This window comes from Nicotiana tabacum, chromosome 18 (assembly GCF_000715075.1).
Source record: "Nicotiana tabacum cultivar K326 chromosome 18, ASM71507v2, whole genome shotgun sequence".
Lineage (NCBI taxonomy): Eukaryota > Viridiplantae > Streptophyta > Magnoliopsida > Solanales > Solanaceae > Nicotiana > Nicotiana tabacum.
The window spans coordinates 10,220,350-10,234,214 of NC_134097.1; the positions used below are offsets into that span (position 1 = coordinate 10,220,350).

Consider the following 13,865-nt stretch of genomic DNA (forward strand, 5'->3'; position numbering starts at 1 on the left):
TCATTATCTTCTATACCGAAATCTTCCTGTAATTGTTCATAATCTATATTATTATCAGATAATGTTTCAGAAACATGTGTAGAGTCATTTAAATTACTATCAGATGTTGAAGTAGTACCTCTTTTACTATTTCTCTGATTACCCCAATTAGCAACCTTATTACAAACTCTTTTTGCAGCATTAAACATATTGTTAAAATTTAACTACTAGCAAAAATTAAATATGCAAATAAAATAGTAAATAAGAGAAAGAGTTGGAGGGAGTGCACCGAATTCGGTAATAAATTGAACACTTGATGATTTCGCAACTCCAATGTTACCACGAAGAAACGTCAATTGTTCAAAGTTTGAAGTTCAATTGTTCAAACTTCAAATAATAAATAATACGATAAATTAAATTCCAAAAGAAATGAGAGCCAAATAGTTAATTGCACTTTAGGTGAAGAATGAGAGAATGATAATTGAGAATATGAGTTTGAGAAATGAGAGATGAGTGAAGAAATGAAGACGAGGGGGTGTATTTATAGTTTTTCAAATGGCTAAATTAGTAATTACTAAAAGTGTTATTTTTTAAAAAATATTGCCCAAAAAGGACTATTTAACCCCCCCAACCCAGCCCACCCGGGCCCCTAACTACCGGTCCGGGCTATAACCGATCTTGGCCGGTCCGAAAACGGGTCAACCCGACCCGTTAAACAGGTATAGTTTAAAATAGGAATTCAAGATAATTTCTAATTTTTTCTTTGCTAATGTCCACGCCATTTTCAAGAATTGGGGAGGCAGGCTCCGAATTGCTTAATATTTTGTGAGCTCATCAGAAATGACCTAATGAACAATAGTCATCGCTTTGTCGTGACCGTCCATCGCTTTTTGGTATTTTAGGGCCATAAAACAGGAATTCAGGACTATTTTTAATTTTTCGTGTGCTAATATCCACACCATATTCATGAATTCGGATGACATACTCCAAATCGCCTAAAATTTTATGGGCGCATCAGAAACGACCTAATGAACAATAGTCTTGAAGCTTTAGTTGTGGAGATTTCTGTATAGACAGGGGAAGAGCTAGTTTTCAACTTATGTGTTCAGTAAAATCCAGTAATTTTAACTCAAATTTTATATTTATATTAAAACATAATAATTTATGTATAACCTAATAAGCTTTTCTATAATTTAGAGCGCATAGCTCAAAATTCTGGCGTCGACTATGCATGTAGGTGCATGCAAATCCAACCAATCATTTTCATAAAGGGTGCAATATCGTAGTAACTAGTAACCGGTGTCGGCTTAACCATGAAGCAACAAAAGTTGTTGCTTTGGGCCCCAAAATTTGGGGAGCTCATTTTCGAGAAATAATAAGCTTGTATCTTTTTTTTTTGAAAAATATTAAGTACTATTCAGAAAAAAAATTAATATAAAAGGAAAGCCAACATTTTAGCTTTGTGAATAAGTGATCGTTTGACTAAAAAAATAAGGAAATACGAATAACTCAATAAATCAGTTACATACTAATGATGAATCGATTTGATAAGGAAAATTATTATTTCACTTTTTATTTTTTTAGGAAACATGTTACTCCATAACTTTACACTCTCTTTCTTACTTTATACAAGAGTCACAATCTTTCATTTAACCTTTTCCATTAATATACGTATTGTCTTATATTCATACTTTTTATAAAGATCAACTCTTCGGTGTTCAAAACTTTCGATAATTTCTATTGCTTCTATAAGAACATATATAGTTACTTTCGTTACAATATATTGTGTCTCATTTTCTGTTCTTTCTCACATTTAAAACTTGCAGGAAATATTTGAAGCAGCAATACAAAATTTGGAATTGAGTCTTCAAACTTTTTAAATCGGGTTCTTTCTTTCTAACTTTCTAGTATCTTTTTATCTTATTTTTGTTATTTTTACTTTATAGATATATTTTTAAAATATTTCTCAGAATTTAAATATGTCAACAAAAAATATAAATCTTATTATCCCAAAAGAAAAAGAGAAGAGTTTAAATTTAAAACAATCTCAAAAAGGAGCTCTTGATAAATTTTTCGTAAACAATAAAAAAACTAAATTAGAAAATAGAGGGAAGTGTTTTTTTAGATGAACAAGCCATTAATCTAGTTGAGCTAGATGATAATAAATTCCAAGAAGAAGAAGATTAAATGAGTTAGCTCTCTCTTTATATATATATATATATATATATATATATATATATATATATATATATATATATATATATATATTGAGCTGCGTAACTCGTAACTTAGGAACCAAGGATAAGGCAGTGGTCCCTCTTTTGGATACTGATTTATGGTAGCAACTTAGCATTGTTCCCACTTAGGGGCAAACGGGCGGTTCGGGTCGTATATGAGCGGGTCAAAAACGGATAATTTTAAAAAAAATAGATAAATTATCCGACCCGTATTTGAGGCGGACAAAAAACGGGTTATTCGGCGGATAATATGGATGACTTCTTGAATATGATCAATTTTGGGAGAATTTATAGTCTCTCAAACTTGAGGAACCCCTAATTGGAGGCTTTACAAATGTAAAATTTAAACTCATTAATTATCCATTGGTTATCCAATTTCTAAGGGGATAATATGGTTCTTATCCATATTCGAACCGTTTTTAAAAAGTTAATTATCCAACTCATTTTTTAATGGATAATATGGATGGATAACTGTTTTCTTTTAATTATTTTGTAAATTTATTCCCACCGATGGGACGTACCGTTTCATCTTTAAATATGGCAAAAATCTACAATATAAACAATGAAACGTTGTGTTATAAAAAGAGTAGTGTGCGGTTTGTATTTGATGTGTGAAATGTTGAATCTTAATTGTTCCTTTCTTTTGGCATGAAGTTTCTCGAGTACAGACAACCTTGGCTGCAAGCTTTCACACCGTTTTCTTGTCATATTTTAGACGAGGCGAGTGAAGTGTCGTGACATCGAATTTAATTGAAGTCGGTACTTTTTAAAAATATAATTAATTCAATGCTAAAATTCTTGAAATTTGAATTTATAAAGGTTAAATTTTATATTCGTCTCTTTCACAAAAAGTCTTGAACCATCAATTTGTATAATTCTAAATAACACATTATGAATGCACAAGATCCAAAGATGGATAACATAAAATTCTTCAATATGTGAAATTAAAGGTAAGAGTTAAAGAATAACTCCAATACGTAAGCGAATATAAGATTTAAACTTAATAAGTTCTTTCAAGATATAAGTTCACAACTTAATATTTATAATTTTTTTCATATTAATCTACAAAGTTAGAAATGGTTAAAGTTGCAAAAATTACTTTTAATATGAGATGGAGTGTTCATGCAATCATATTATGCTTGAAAAGTTGCATTTGGGAAGTAGAACCAAATCAATCAAATGCACTTCAATCTCAAGCTAATTAAGATCGATTATATAAATATTATCTAATGTTTGTCACTTTTTTGACTCTTTGCATTATTGGCATCACATTCTATAATAATAGACAGAAGTATTAATTGTTCCCCAGACCTGGACTTTTAAAGTTAAATGACGCTAGATCCATTTTGTTTTACATAAATGTCCCAAATAAGTCCTAACTTATTATAATCTCTAGTCATTAATCATAAACTTACCAAAACTAGTCAAGCACATATAAAAATTAAAAACCCAAATAAATAAGGTTATTTCTATTCAAGAATCACACGCAAAGATCTTCTTTTATATTTTTAAGCGTGATCAGCAACATTAGATGCAAGACGGAAAAAAAAAATCATGGATGAGGTAGCAAACAAGGTGATAATATATATATACACACACACACACATATCTATATATACAAGATTCCAAAAATCTAAGCAAAAGGGGACTTTTTTCAATGGTTATAGATGAGTCAATATACAAAATTTGAGAGAGATTGGAGGTGATTTGGACTGATTTGGTATCAAAATTCGTAGTTAAAATCGAGTTCAAAAAAATTCTTCTGCAACACATTTATCAAACATGTATCGCACACACAGATATACATGGATATACATGTGATACACATCTTATACAAATATGATATATATGTGATACACAAATGATACACAGTATGATAAACATATATACTTTTTTTCATGTTCATCTTCTACTTCGGATTTTCAATTCAAACCACCTCAAAACTCCACCAAATCATCCCAAAACTAAAATTCAAACTCATTAAGATGTACCGAATCTATTCTAATAACGCCTACTCAAAAAAAAAGCAAAAATTTAATATTTTTTGGTTACAAATATCTAATTGGCTAATAATGATAATATTTTATGAATTGGCCAATTTTTATAACAAGCTACTTATAAATGGACATAGCTGGTAGATTCGCCTTTGCTAATTGTATGCTCAGTTGAATCATATTCCTATCACATTTCTTTTGCTTTATATGCTGGCTTATCAATTGACATTTAGCATTACACCCTGTTGGTTTTAACAGAACAAATGGATTACTTTTGCAGAATATATATGATAAGTTACACCTTCTACCTTCTATAGTATGAAATTTTTGATAGTCAGCTCAAGTTGCATCTCTGTGAAATTAATAAAAGAAACGGTATCTTTTGATAGATAATAAAAAAAACTATCATACTAAGAACATTCTTTGTTACTGCAAAATCTTACACTATTCAATCATATGAATTGTGAACAGAAGTACATCATTAAAATAGCATCACGTTCACAACATATTCCAACTTTTTTAAGCTTCCAATAGTTCTATATGCTTTGAAAAATCTTAACTTATAGGACAATTCGGTATATTTTTATCCCGAAAATTTGGATACAAATAATGTGATGAGCGACAGAGAACATACCTGCATTGCTCATAGCCAATGACTAGTAATATATAAATTTAGGTACTACTAAAGTATTCAGAGTCGGCATATATCAAGAGATAGTTACAGGTAAGAGGAAGCCAGTAACCATCAGGAAACTTATCACATAACTATATTTAGGTGACATCACAACTTTCAAACAACTTTATCAATCTGAGACTGAAACCTTTCTCTTCATCTGAGATCATATTACAGCAGAGAACCAAAAGAATTCGAGCTAACAGAAATCATAGATGGTATAAACAAGCAATTTTCCGATACTTCATATATAACGTAAACATGAGTTTGTCCGTGATAGAATAGCCCCCTTTCTTCTGAAATCATCTATAAGATCGTACAGCATGAATTGGTTTTCTTCGCCTGCTTGTAGAACATCTGTTTGAAAACCACCAATTTTAGGTCAGAAAATAAGTTGGACCTAATGAAGGTTTAAAGTTGATCTGTAAGATTCTACAGCTTCTACAAACCTATTTTTTTTAAAAACAACAGGCTTCTACAATATTACCATTAGCAAGAGTAACAATAACAAATAGCTATCAGCATTAACAAACAAGCACATCTTGTTTCTAATTGGGGCGATCCATGATATCACCAAAAAATATTGGTTCACCGGAGCAAAGAGATTCAAACGAACACTGTTCATGTATAAGAAGACAGCTATTTCAGACGTTTACTTTCCCTGTCGATGAGCACGTCAAGAAATAGCAATCACCATGTTAATTTCATTAAGCAGCCTCCCACCCAAACCCAAAAAAAGACAATATTTTTAGCTGAATGTGTCTTTCAATGCTTCCAAAAATCTCCCAAGACATATAACAGAGCGTGATTCTATGATGTTTTGACACGTGGAAGCTGACAGGAAGATATCTTTGATCTGCAGGCCAGCAGATGGGTAGTGCGGGTATCTTGTGTGATAATACAACAGAGCTTGTTGCTCAGTTCCATATTCCACATTTGAATATTGTCGGTTCCATCACATGCATTCGCCTTCAATAGCAACAACATAGCCAGTGTAATCCCACAAGTAGGGTATGGGGAGGCTACAGTGGCGAAGCCACATGGTCATAAGGGAATTGACCACCCTTCGTCGAAAAATTATACTGTGTACATAGGTAAAATATTATTTTTAAAGGTATATAACACGTATCGAACACCCTTTGTCGGGAATTTTTTTCACTTCTTTTAAATTTGAATACCCTTGAGGAAATTCCTAGCTTCACCACTGGGAGGCTAGTGCGTACGCAAACCTTAACCCTTCCTTTTGGAAGTAGGCATGCATTCGCCTTCAATATGCTGAATTCATCCCAAAAGACATCCCAAAAGCAAATTAACAAAGAGACCCAGTAACACTGGTTATTCTTGTAAGCAACAAACTCCTGATTATACTGGCCAAGATTAATTCATATTAAATGCATGCAAATTTTCTTGCAGATCAATGGCCCTTCTCTATCCATGTCATTCCTCACCTTTCACATACATCAAGTTCCTCCAACTTCTTTAGCCAACAACTAAAATAAAAGCAGCTCAACTACAAGTCTATAACAAAGTCCAGGCGTTCAATCTACTCGGGCAAAACTAACAACGAAAAGGAAAAGAAAAATAAGAACCAAAAAGAGGGGGGGGAGAAAGAGAGGGGCAGCAATAGTAAGGACAGGAAAGAAAAGAAGCTAATGCCCGAAGGAGTCCCTTTTTCGCACAGTGGAATACAGTAGTGGAGGCTGTCTACCTTCGGATGCAGGGGAAATCAGTTAGTTTTTAGATTTCATTCCAATGACTCAAGTTAGCACTAAGTTAGCCTGCTGTATGTTCGGGAAAGAGAGTAATTTCCAATGCCTAAAGGGATGGGAGATCCCCATGGAGACAAAAATAGCAGGTTATTTCTTCTCATCTATCTAAACCTTGGTTATTTCTTCACATAAAGCCTGCAAAATTTGAGTACCATAGCCATGTCCACCATGCTTGTAGAGAATGTGACTTAGTCAAATACTCCCCCTAAATTAATTGCAAATAACCTTTCCTGTGCAACTCAATAATTTCTTTTTACCTCAATATTGAACTTAACAAGCAACTTGCATCTTTTTTAGTTGAAGTGACCCAATAACACTTGGTCAAAAATTAGAGTATCATCCACACAACAGTGAAGACAATTTGATTTGTCAAAAATAAATTGATAAAACAGTAGAAGTCAAATGATTAATTACTCACAAAGAAACAAGGAAGAGAAAATCCTTTGATAAGAGAGGGTTGCTCAAATGGAAAGCACAATATGGAATTATGAAGAACTAAGCCTTACTCCACTTCCAACCTTAAGGTTGAGGGTTCGGCTCACCCTGGGAACAAAGTGGGGAAGGGCTACTGTTGACTACTAGGTGGAGAGGTTGGGAAGAGATAAATGTAGGTTTACCAGATAAATGGAAGAGCAATCCTCTAACAGATATAGGTGAAGTTTTCCCACAAAAAATTATTTACCTTATCAAAAAGGAAGGAAACAAAACTAAAACAGATGCACTGTCACAAAAGTACCTGTGAAGCAGCACTGAGATCTGAACTCTTCTCAACCAAACTGTCGAGCTTCTCACCCCGTTCTAAGACGCTGTCAATTGTCTTATGCTGTGTCCAAAGGTAAAGAAGACCAACATCAGTAGAGCTAACAGAAACAAAAAAAAGCAGAGCAGAGTATTTCCATGCATTAATAGTTTAATACATAATGCAGGTGCATTTTGAAAGCAAATCCAAAATAAACAGAATAACTAGCGTCTCAAAATACGTTACTTCAAAACAAATATTTAGCTACCGCACTGACCGTGCAATGGAAGAATAAGATCCATTTTCCTAATTTCTACTCAACAGCATTTGATTTAGGTTTCAGTATGTCCATATATATGTTTAAATAGCTTGGTTAAAATGCCCAGAAACTTCAAACCAGATATTATTCAAAGAAACAACCATGGCCTACAAGAGGGACAAAGTGGAAATAACTTGGAGAGCTTATCAATAAAAAGTAGAAACCCATACTCAGAATGACATTCCATATATTTTAGGAACCCGAAAGAAAAAGGAATCCTAAATAGCTGTATGGGTTTTGAGTTTTTTATGCTTATGCCAATTTTGATGCCATTATAACCACCACCACCACCCCAAAAAAAACACAACACGCAAATAAAAAGAAGAAAAGAGAAACATACTTTCTTGCTCTCCAGAAAACATTAGAGACAAATAGGAGAAAATAAAGGTATATACTGACTCTAGATAGTCTGCTCCGCGATATAGGTGATGAAGACCAAATTTAAGAAGGTAGATACACACCCACCAAAAAACAGCAACATATTTGGTTAATTCTAAGCAGTCGAAAACAAAATGTGAGATCAACTTTCACTGATAGCCTACAGCATCGATAACATCCTTAAGATATTCTTCCTTGAGCTAAATTTTGAGTTAATTAATTCTTTTGTTAAAAAAGGGCCCTAACAGAATTCTGTGGGACAAAATTCTAAATGGCATATATGATTGGTCATAAAATCGTACTTGCATAGATGCTTTTTATGCAAGATTCTTAGTTGGTGGGAGAAAATTGATTTGCCTCTTCCACTTAGTGTTCATTGTCGAATCGGACGCTTAACCCCTAGCCCCAACTACGAGGGAAGTCAGACTTAAACTTTCTGCCTTGACCTAGGCTTTCTCTATTTCTTTTCCTTTTCCAGGGGACAGAACTTCCCTGGAACTCCCTCTCTATTAATCATTCACCATCACTATCAGTATGATTGGTTCCCAAATGGGATAGGAATGATAAAGATGAAAGAAATCATTTATTTACTTCCCTAAGGAGGGGGAATTCATGATTTACCTCTAATGTTTGGCAAGGTTGAAATGTAACCACAAAGGATATGCTTCCCTTCTTTTTGTCCAAGTTGGAAGGGGCGAAGAAGTAGACAGAGAAGCAACCACCACGTTTACTTCTCCAATCTACTACATCCTCACCAAAGTACAAAACAATAGAAATAACCCATAGCTCAAATCGCTTCTGTTCTTTCTCTTTCCACCCTAATCAAACACGCGTGTTGGTAAAGAACTTGGAGAAAAAACTCCACCTACTTTATTCTCTAATAGACTGTTACTAAACATCCTAGCACTAGGCTATAGTGAAGTAGGTGACCTCATCTCAAAAGTAACCGGGTGAAAAGGAAATTCAAGAGTTCAATATCACATTTATTCCTTTTCTTTTTTGAGAATGCACATTTTTCCATATTATAAACAGAAGAAATAATCATAGAGTCATGGACCAGAAATGAGTACTCAGCATGAATGCCTTTACAACCATTTGAACACGATAACGATTTTTAAAGTACAATATACAGTATGAAAATAGTCTAGTGCTCCAAAAGCAGGCTCTATGATAAATTTGGGATACATAAGTCTTGAGTCCCGTCAAAATATAATGAGAGAGAGCATGAGAATGAAGCATACAAAGCCAAACTCTTGTGTGTGTTAAGAAAAATGGACCCGGCACCTCACTTAATCCCAAAAGCTAGTTTATGAGACGGGTTGCCCAAAATGACATAAAGAGACTACAAACCATTATCTCAACCAATGTGGATACTCTAACAGGCCCGCACAGTCCAGCATACCCAGATTGGACATATGGAGTGTTAATGAATAAAATGAGGGACGACACAACAACAAGATGGTCCAACTTATACCACCACCAACAACAACAACATACTCAGTATATTCCCACATGTGGGGTCTGGGGAAAGTAGTGTATACACAGACTTTACCCCTACGTTGTGCAGGTAGAGAGGATGTTTCCAAGAGACATGGTCCAACTTATACCATGTTACGAAAATGGACCTTCGGCATAAGCAGTGTTATCAAAAGCGAAAAGCGCAAAAAAGCTCTAAGGTCCGTTGGGGCTTTAAGCGCAAAGCGCAACTAAAGCGTGGGCTTTAATGAAAAAGGTGCAACTAGAGAAAAAGTAAAAATATGTATATGTAGTCCATGACTAATAATTATAGGCATGAATAACAAACATATGGACAAAAAAATTGAAAGAAATTTACGATAAAGCGAAATATCAATTGTTTAATGCCGCCTTTTCAAGATTACACTCATTGGCAAGGAAAAGTATGCCTTAGAGCCTTGATGCGACACTAAAGCGCCCACAAAGTGAGGCGACGCGCTCAACATGTTTTGAGCCTCGCTTCAAGGCTTAAGCGCGCTTTAAGCGCGCCTTTGACGACTCTGGGAATAAGTCAATCTTAAGAGCTAGCTCATGTGTGAAGACTGTCCAAAACCATATAAAAGACACAACCCATTCCCTCGACCAATGCAGGACACAAGCCAAAAAAAATTCAAAGGAAGAACGAGAAATTAAGCATATAGACAATCACGACTTCTCAAAAGCAATAAAAACTAATAACTTTTTTGGTAACTTAATGCACAACAGCAGAAGCTCTACAGGAAAATGGCTAGCAATGGCTATGAGTTACACGTCCTTATATAACCATTACGGGATAAAGATCATTAACCAAAGAAATGGAGAATCTATATTGTGTCCAGGTCTTCCACAACTCAGTCCTCATGATCAAATGTTCATTATCCAAATGCATACTGCTTACTATCACCTTTCAATAGAGAAGCTCGCAAAGATAACATTAAGCAGGCAATCATATGAATAACACAATACTTACGACAATAATTTTTTTTAACTTTTTGATTATTAATACTTACGAGAATAATTTTTGTTTCATCCAACTCTCTCTGAATTTTGAACAGCTTATCAGCCTCAGCAGGATCCTGTAGGGGTAACATGACAGGGCTTCAGCTCAAGCATCAAATGTTTTAAAATGAAGGTAGGAAGAATTTGATTGAAAAGGAAATTCCATCATCAATCAGCAACGGGAAACAAAAGGGATACCTGAAATTTGGCTAGAGCTTCATTCAGATAAGGCCATGGTTGAGCATTGTCGCTTTGCGCAGTTTTCCACGACTCACCAAAACTCTTTAGATATTCATCTAGAACCTGGAAAGAATTAGATGCAGATCCACAATTTGATTTCTGGATATATAGTGTTTCTCCTTTCGAAGCTGAATATCTAAAATAGAAAACAAATACCTGGTTGAGCAGTGAAAATGCACTTCGAACTGGATAGTGATCATCCATGAAACCCAAAGCACATAAACCATTTCGATTGTATGAATGTACCTTGTATTCTAAAGTCAAAAAAAGAGATTAAAAACATATGTCAAACCAAGTGCGAGTGGAAAAATATATTTGAGGAATATACCATGTATCAGTAGATTTATGTTTTCTCAATTATAAATTAAACGAATAACATTTTACATGTATTGACTTCTAATTGATTTGACAATATAACTTCTTAAAATACGCAATGACAGAAAAGAGAAAATACATTTATATATCAGATTGTATTATATCAATCAACTTCTATGAGAACTTCTTGAAGCTTATAATATAAGGTAAAGGAAAACAAACACTATCACAAAATCTATCGCATGTAAAGTGATAGATTAATCAGTATTTTGTAATACTAATCACACTATTGTTTTAGAAATACATAATAAGACCACTTGTACTTCAGGTAAATTTTGAGAAATAAAAAACCTCAAATCAATATATAATCAACCATTTCATTAGAAATCAACAGAAACCTACAGTTTGAAATCCTAACATATAGCAAAAGTGAATTTTAGAATACCTAATCCAAACAAAAAACTTATTCATGAAACCCAACCATGCTAAAGTGAATGATCACTGAAACCTTCCTTGTTAAATGTGTAATCAGCATGCTGAGTGTTGGCGCTGCTTCCACTGGCACGACTAAACAACTTGGAATCACAATTAATCTTATTTTCGCTCATTTGGAGCTTTTGTGGAGGGTGCTGAGGGAGACACGAAGGAATTTGCTGTTTTCTGTGGACTAAGACTTGTAGTTCTAACTAACCAGTTCCATAGCCAACCACTAAAACTCAACACATGTCAGAAATTTAAAGAGAAGAAACGAAAAACTTTGAATAGCAAAATATTTAGAGGAAAATGAATAGAGTATCTGGAAAGTAACATCTAGGTACAAAGCCAGGAGCAATTTATGTGCTAAAGATTGCCAAATCCACTCAGCCGCTCGTTTCATTCCATCCTCAACGCTCACATACTTCACTCCATAATCACATAAAATAATCATAAAAAGGGGATCTTTTCTTTACAGACCCTAGAACTAATCCAACATGACATAAAAATCAACTTTACTACTCTGTGCCAGTGTCTGAGATACGGAACCAATCTGACCAGTTGTCATATACTACATATCAAGAACCCTTAACAAAACTGATGTTAAGGGTGTGAAGACCTCAAAAAATTTAACCGAAAAGATAATCAGTTCACACTAAACTATTTTCCCAACTAAGCTATTCCCTACTTCTTCCTTCTACTTTTGCAAACCCCCAAACCCGCCCATCAAAACCATCTCCCAAACAACAACTCCTCCTCAGTCCCAAGCAAATTGAAATTGGCTATATGAATCCCCATTGACCATGTTCCCATTTAAATTCATCTCCGGTCAACATCTTACAAAATATAAATAAAAATATAAATATAAATAAAAAGTAGTACTAGAAGTTTTTTATAGTTTCTATTGGCAAAAGAATCTCTAATAGGACAGACTCCTCGAAAACACATAGGACCAGAAGTAACCGTATTAACATGACTAATATCAAATTCCCAACTAATTCAAGTACCAAAGCATCATCAGCAACTATAGGACCAATAGCTGCAACTTTGCAACATTACTCATCCATCTATACAATCAACCAAAAGAAACAGCGAAATTGATCTACGAGCCTCATAATTTCTCAAAACCAACTACTCCCCATCCCAATTTATGCGATACCCTTAATAGCTTTCTATATAAAGAAATAAATTAAATATAAACTTACTATTTTTATCTTAAGGAGATGATTTAATGCCACAAAAATATTATAACTTGTTTTACATCACAGGTTTCAGAAGTTTTTCTTTTTTTTCTTAAATTATGTGCCCAACCAAACAGCATCACATAAATTGGGAAACAGCATCACATAAATTGGGAAACAACATCACATAAATAGGGATGGACGGACGGAATACCCAATTAGGAACAAAAATTCATCAATCCATAACGCATCTGTAATTCCCCAAAATCAGATCAAACACATAGCAGATTCCCCAGGCCGAAATAACACAAACTCACTAAAAAATTCAAATAAATCAAACCAAAATTCGGGAAGGGTTTCTAAAAAAACTAAACCTTCGTGCTGAACGGATTGGCGTTGGCCGGGTGGATTGCGTTTAGCGACGGTCCGACCCACGAAAACGATGAATTCCTTAACGCTGGATCTCTGAAAATACCCGAAATGGCTCACATCAGATGCGTTCGCTAAGATCACTGGATCCGAACTTTCTGGATTGCATTTCAACACCATCAACGCTGTGATCTTCATCTCTAAAGCCTCTGTAAATGTTTTTGACAATTTCAACAATGGAAAAGTGAAAAATTCAACCCAAAAAACTTTTTTTCTTCTCCTTATCTGGCCGCCTTTAAGAATGGAATTGATTATATTTTTGTGTTCACGATTTGTGTAATTATGTTTCTTTATTTGTGTTGGTTTATCTTAACGGGGAAGGAATATGAAAAAGGAAAAGAGGGGAATATAAATGTTCTTATGCAGTGGATTACCGAATTGGGAATATATTGCAATTTGCAATTGGGTTTGAATATTGGCCGCATACGAAGAGTATATTTCACCTTTTACGTTTATGGCCATAAAGGTGAGATAATACGGAAAAAGGGATTTTATTTTCCCGGATAGAACTCCAATTTGAGAGTAAATTTACTCACTTTGGGTTTAAATAACTAGCTTTAATGTAAGTGCGTTGTACCTATTTTTTTCGTCTATTAATAAAAGTGCATAAAATTAAGAATAAGAATAAATTTTGTCCAATAATAA

General features: G+C 34.2%; 1 protein-coding gene across 1 annotated transcript; it reads right to left on the reverse strand.

Moving 5' to 3' along the window:
- Nucleotides 1-4,841: 4,841 nt before the first annotated feature.
- Nucleotides 4,842-13,643, reverse strand: LOC107815169 (VAMP-like protein YKT61). The gene is made up of 6 exons (XM_016640683.2): nt 13,166-13,643; nt 10,978-11,075; nt 10,780-10,884; nt 10,593-10,658; nt 7,389-7,475; nt 4,842-5,240 (listed from the first exon to the last, which is right to left on the reverse strand). The coding sequence occupies exons 1-6, from the start codon at nt 13,356-13,358 to the stop codon at nt 5,190-5,192; spliced, it is 600 nt and encodes a 199-aa protein (XP_016496169.1). The 5' UTR covers nt 13,359-13,643; the 3' UTR covers nt 4,842-5,189.
- Nucleotides 13,644-13,865: the final 222 nt, after the last annotated feature.

Coding starts and splice junctions, on each gene's coding strand:
- LOC107815169 (XM_016640683.2), bottom strand. CDS start 13,358: ATGAAGATCACAGCGTTGATGGTGTTGAAATGCAATCCAGAAAGTTCG. Junction 11,076..13,165: donor CCAATCCGTTCAGCACGAAG/GTTTAGTTTTTT, acceptor TTTTGACTTTAG/AATACAAGGTACATTCATAC. Junction 5,241..7,388: donor ATCTCAGTGCTGCTTCACAG/GTACTTTTGTGA, acceptor GTTTTCAAACAG/ATGTTCTACAAGCAGGCGAA.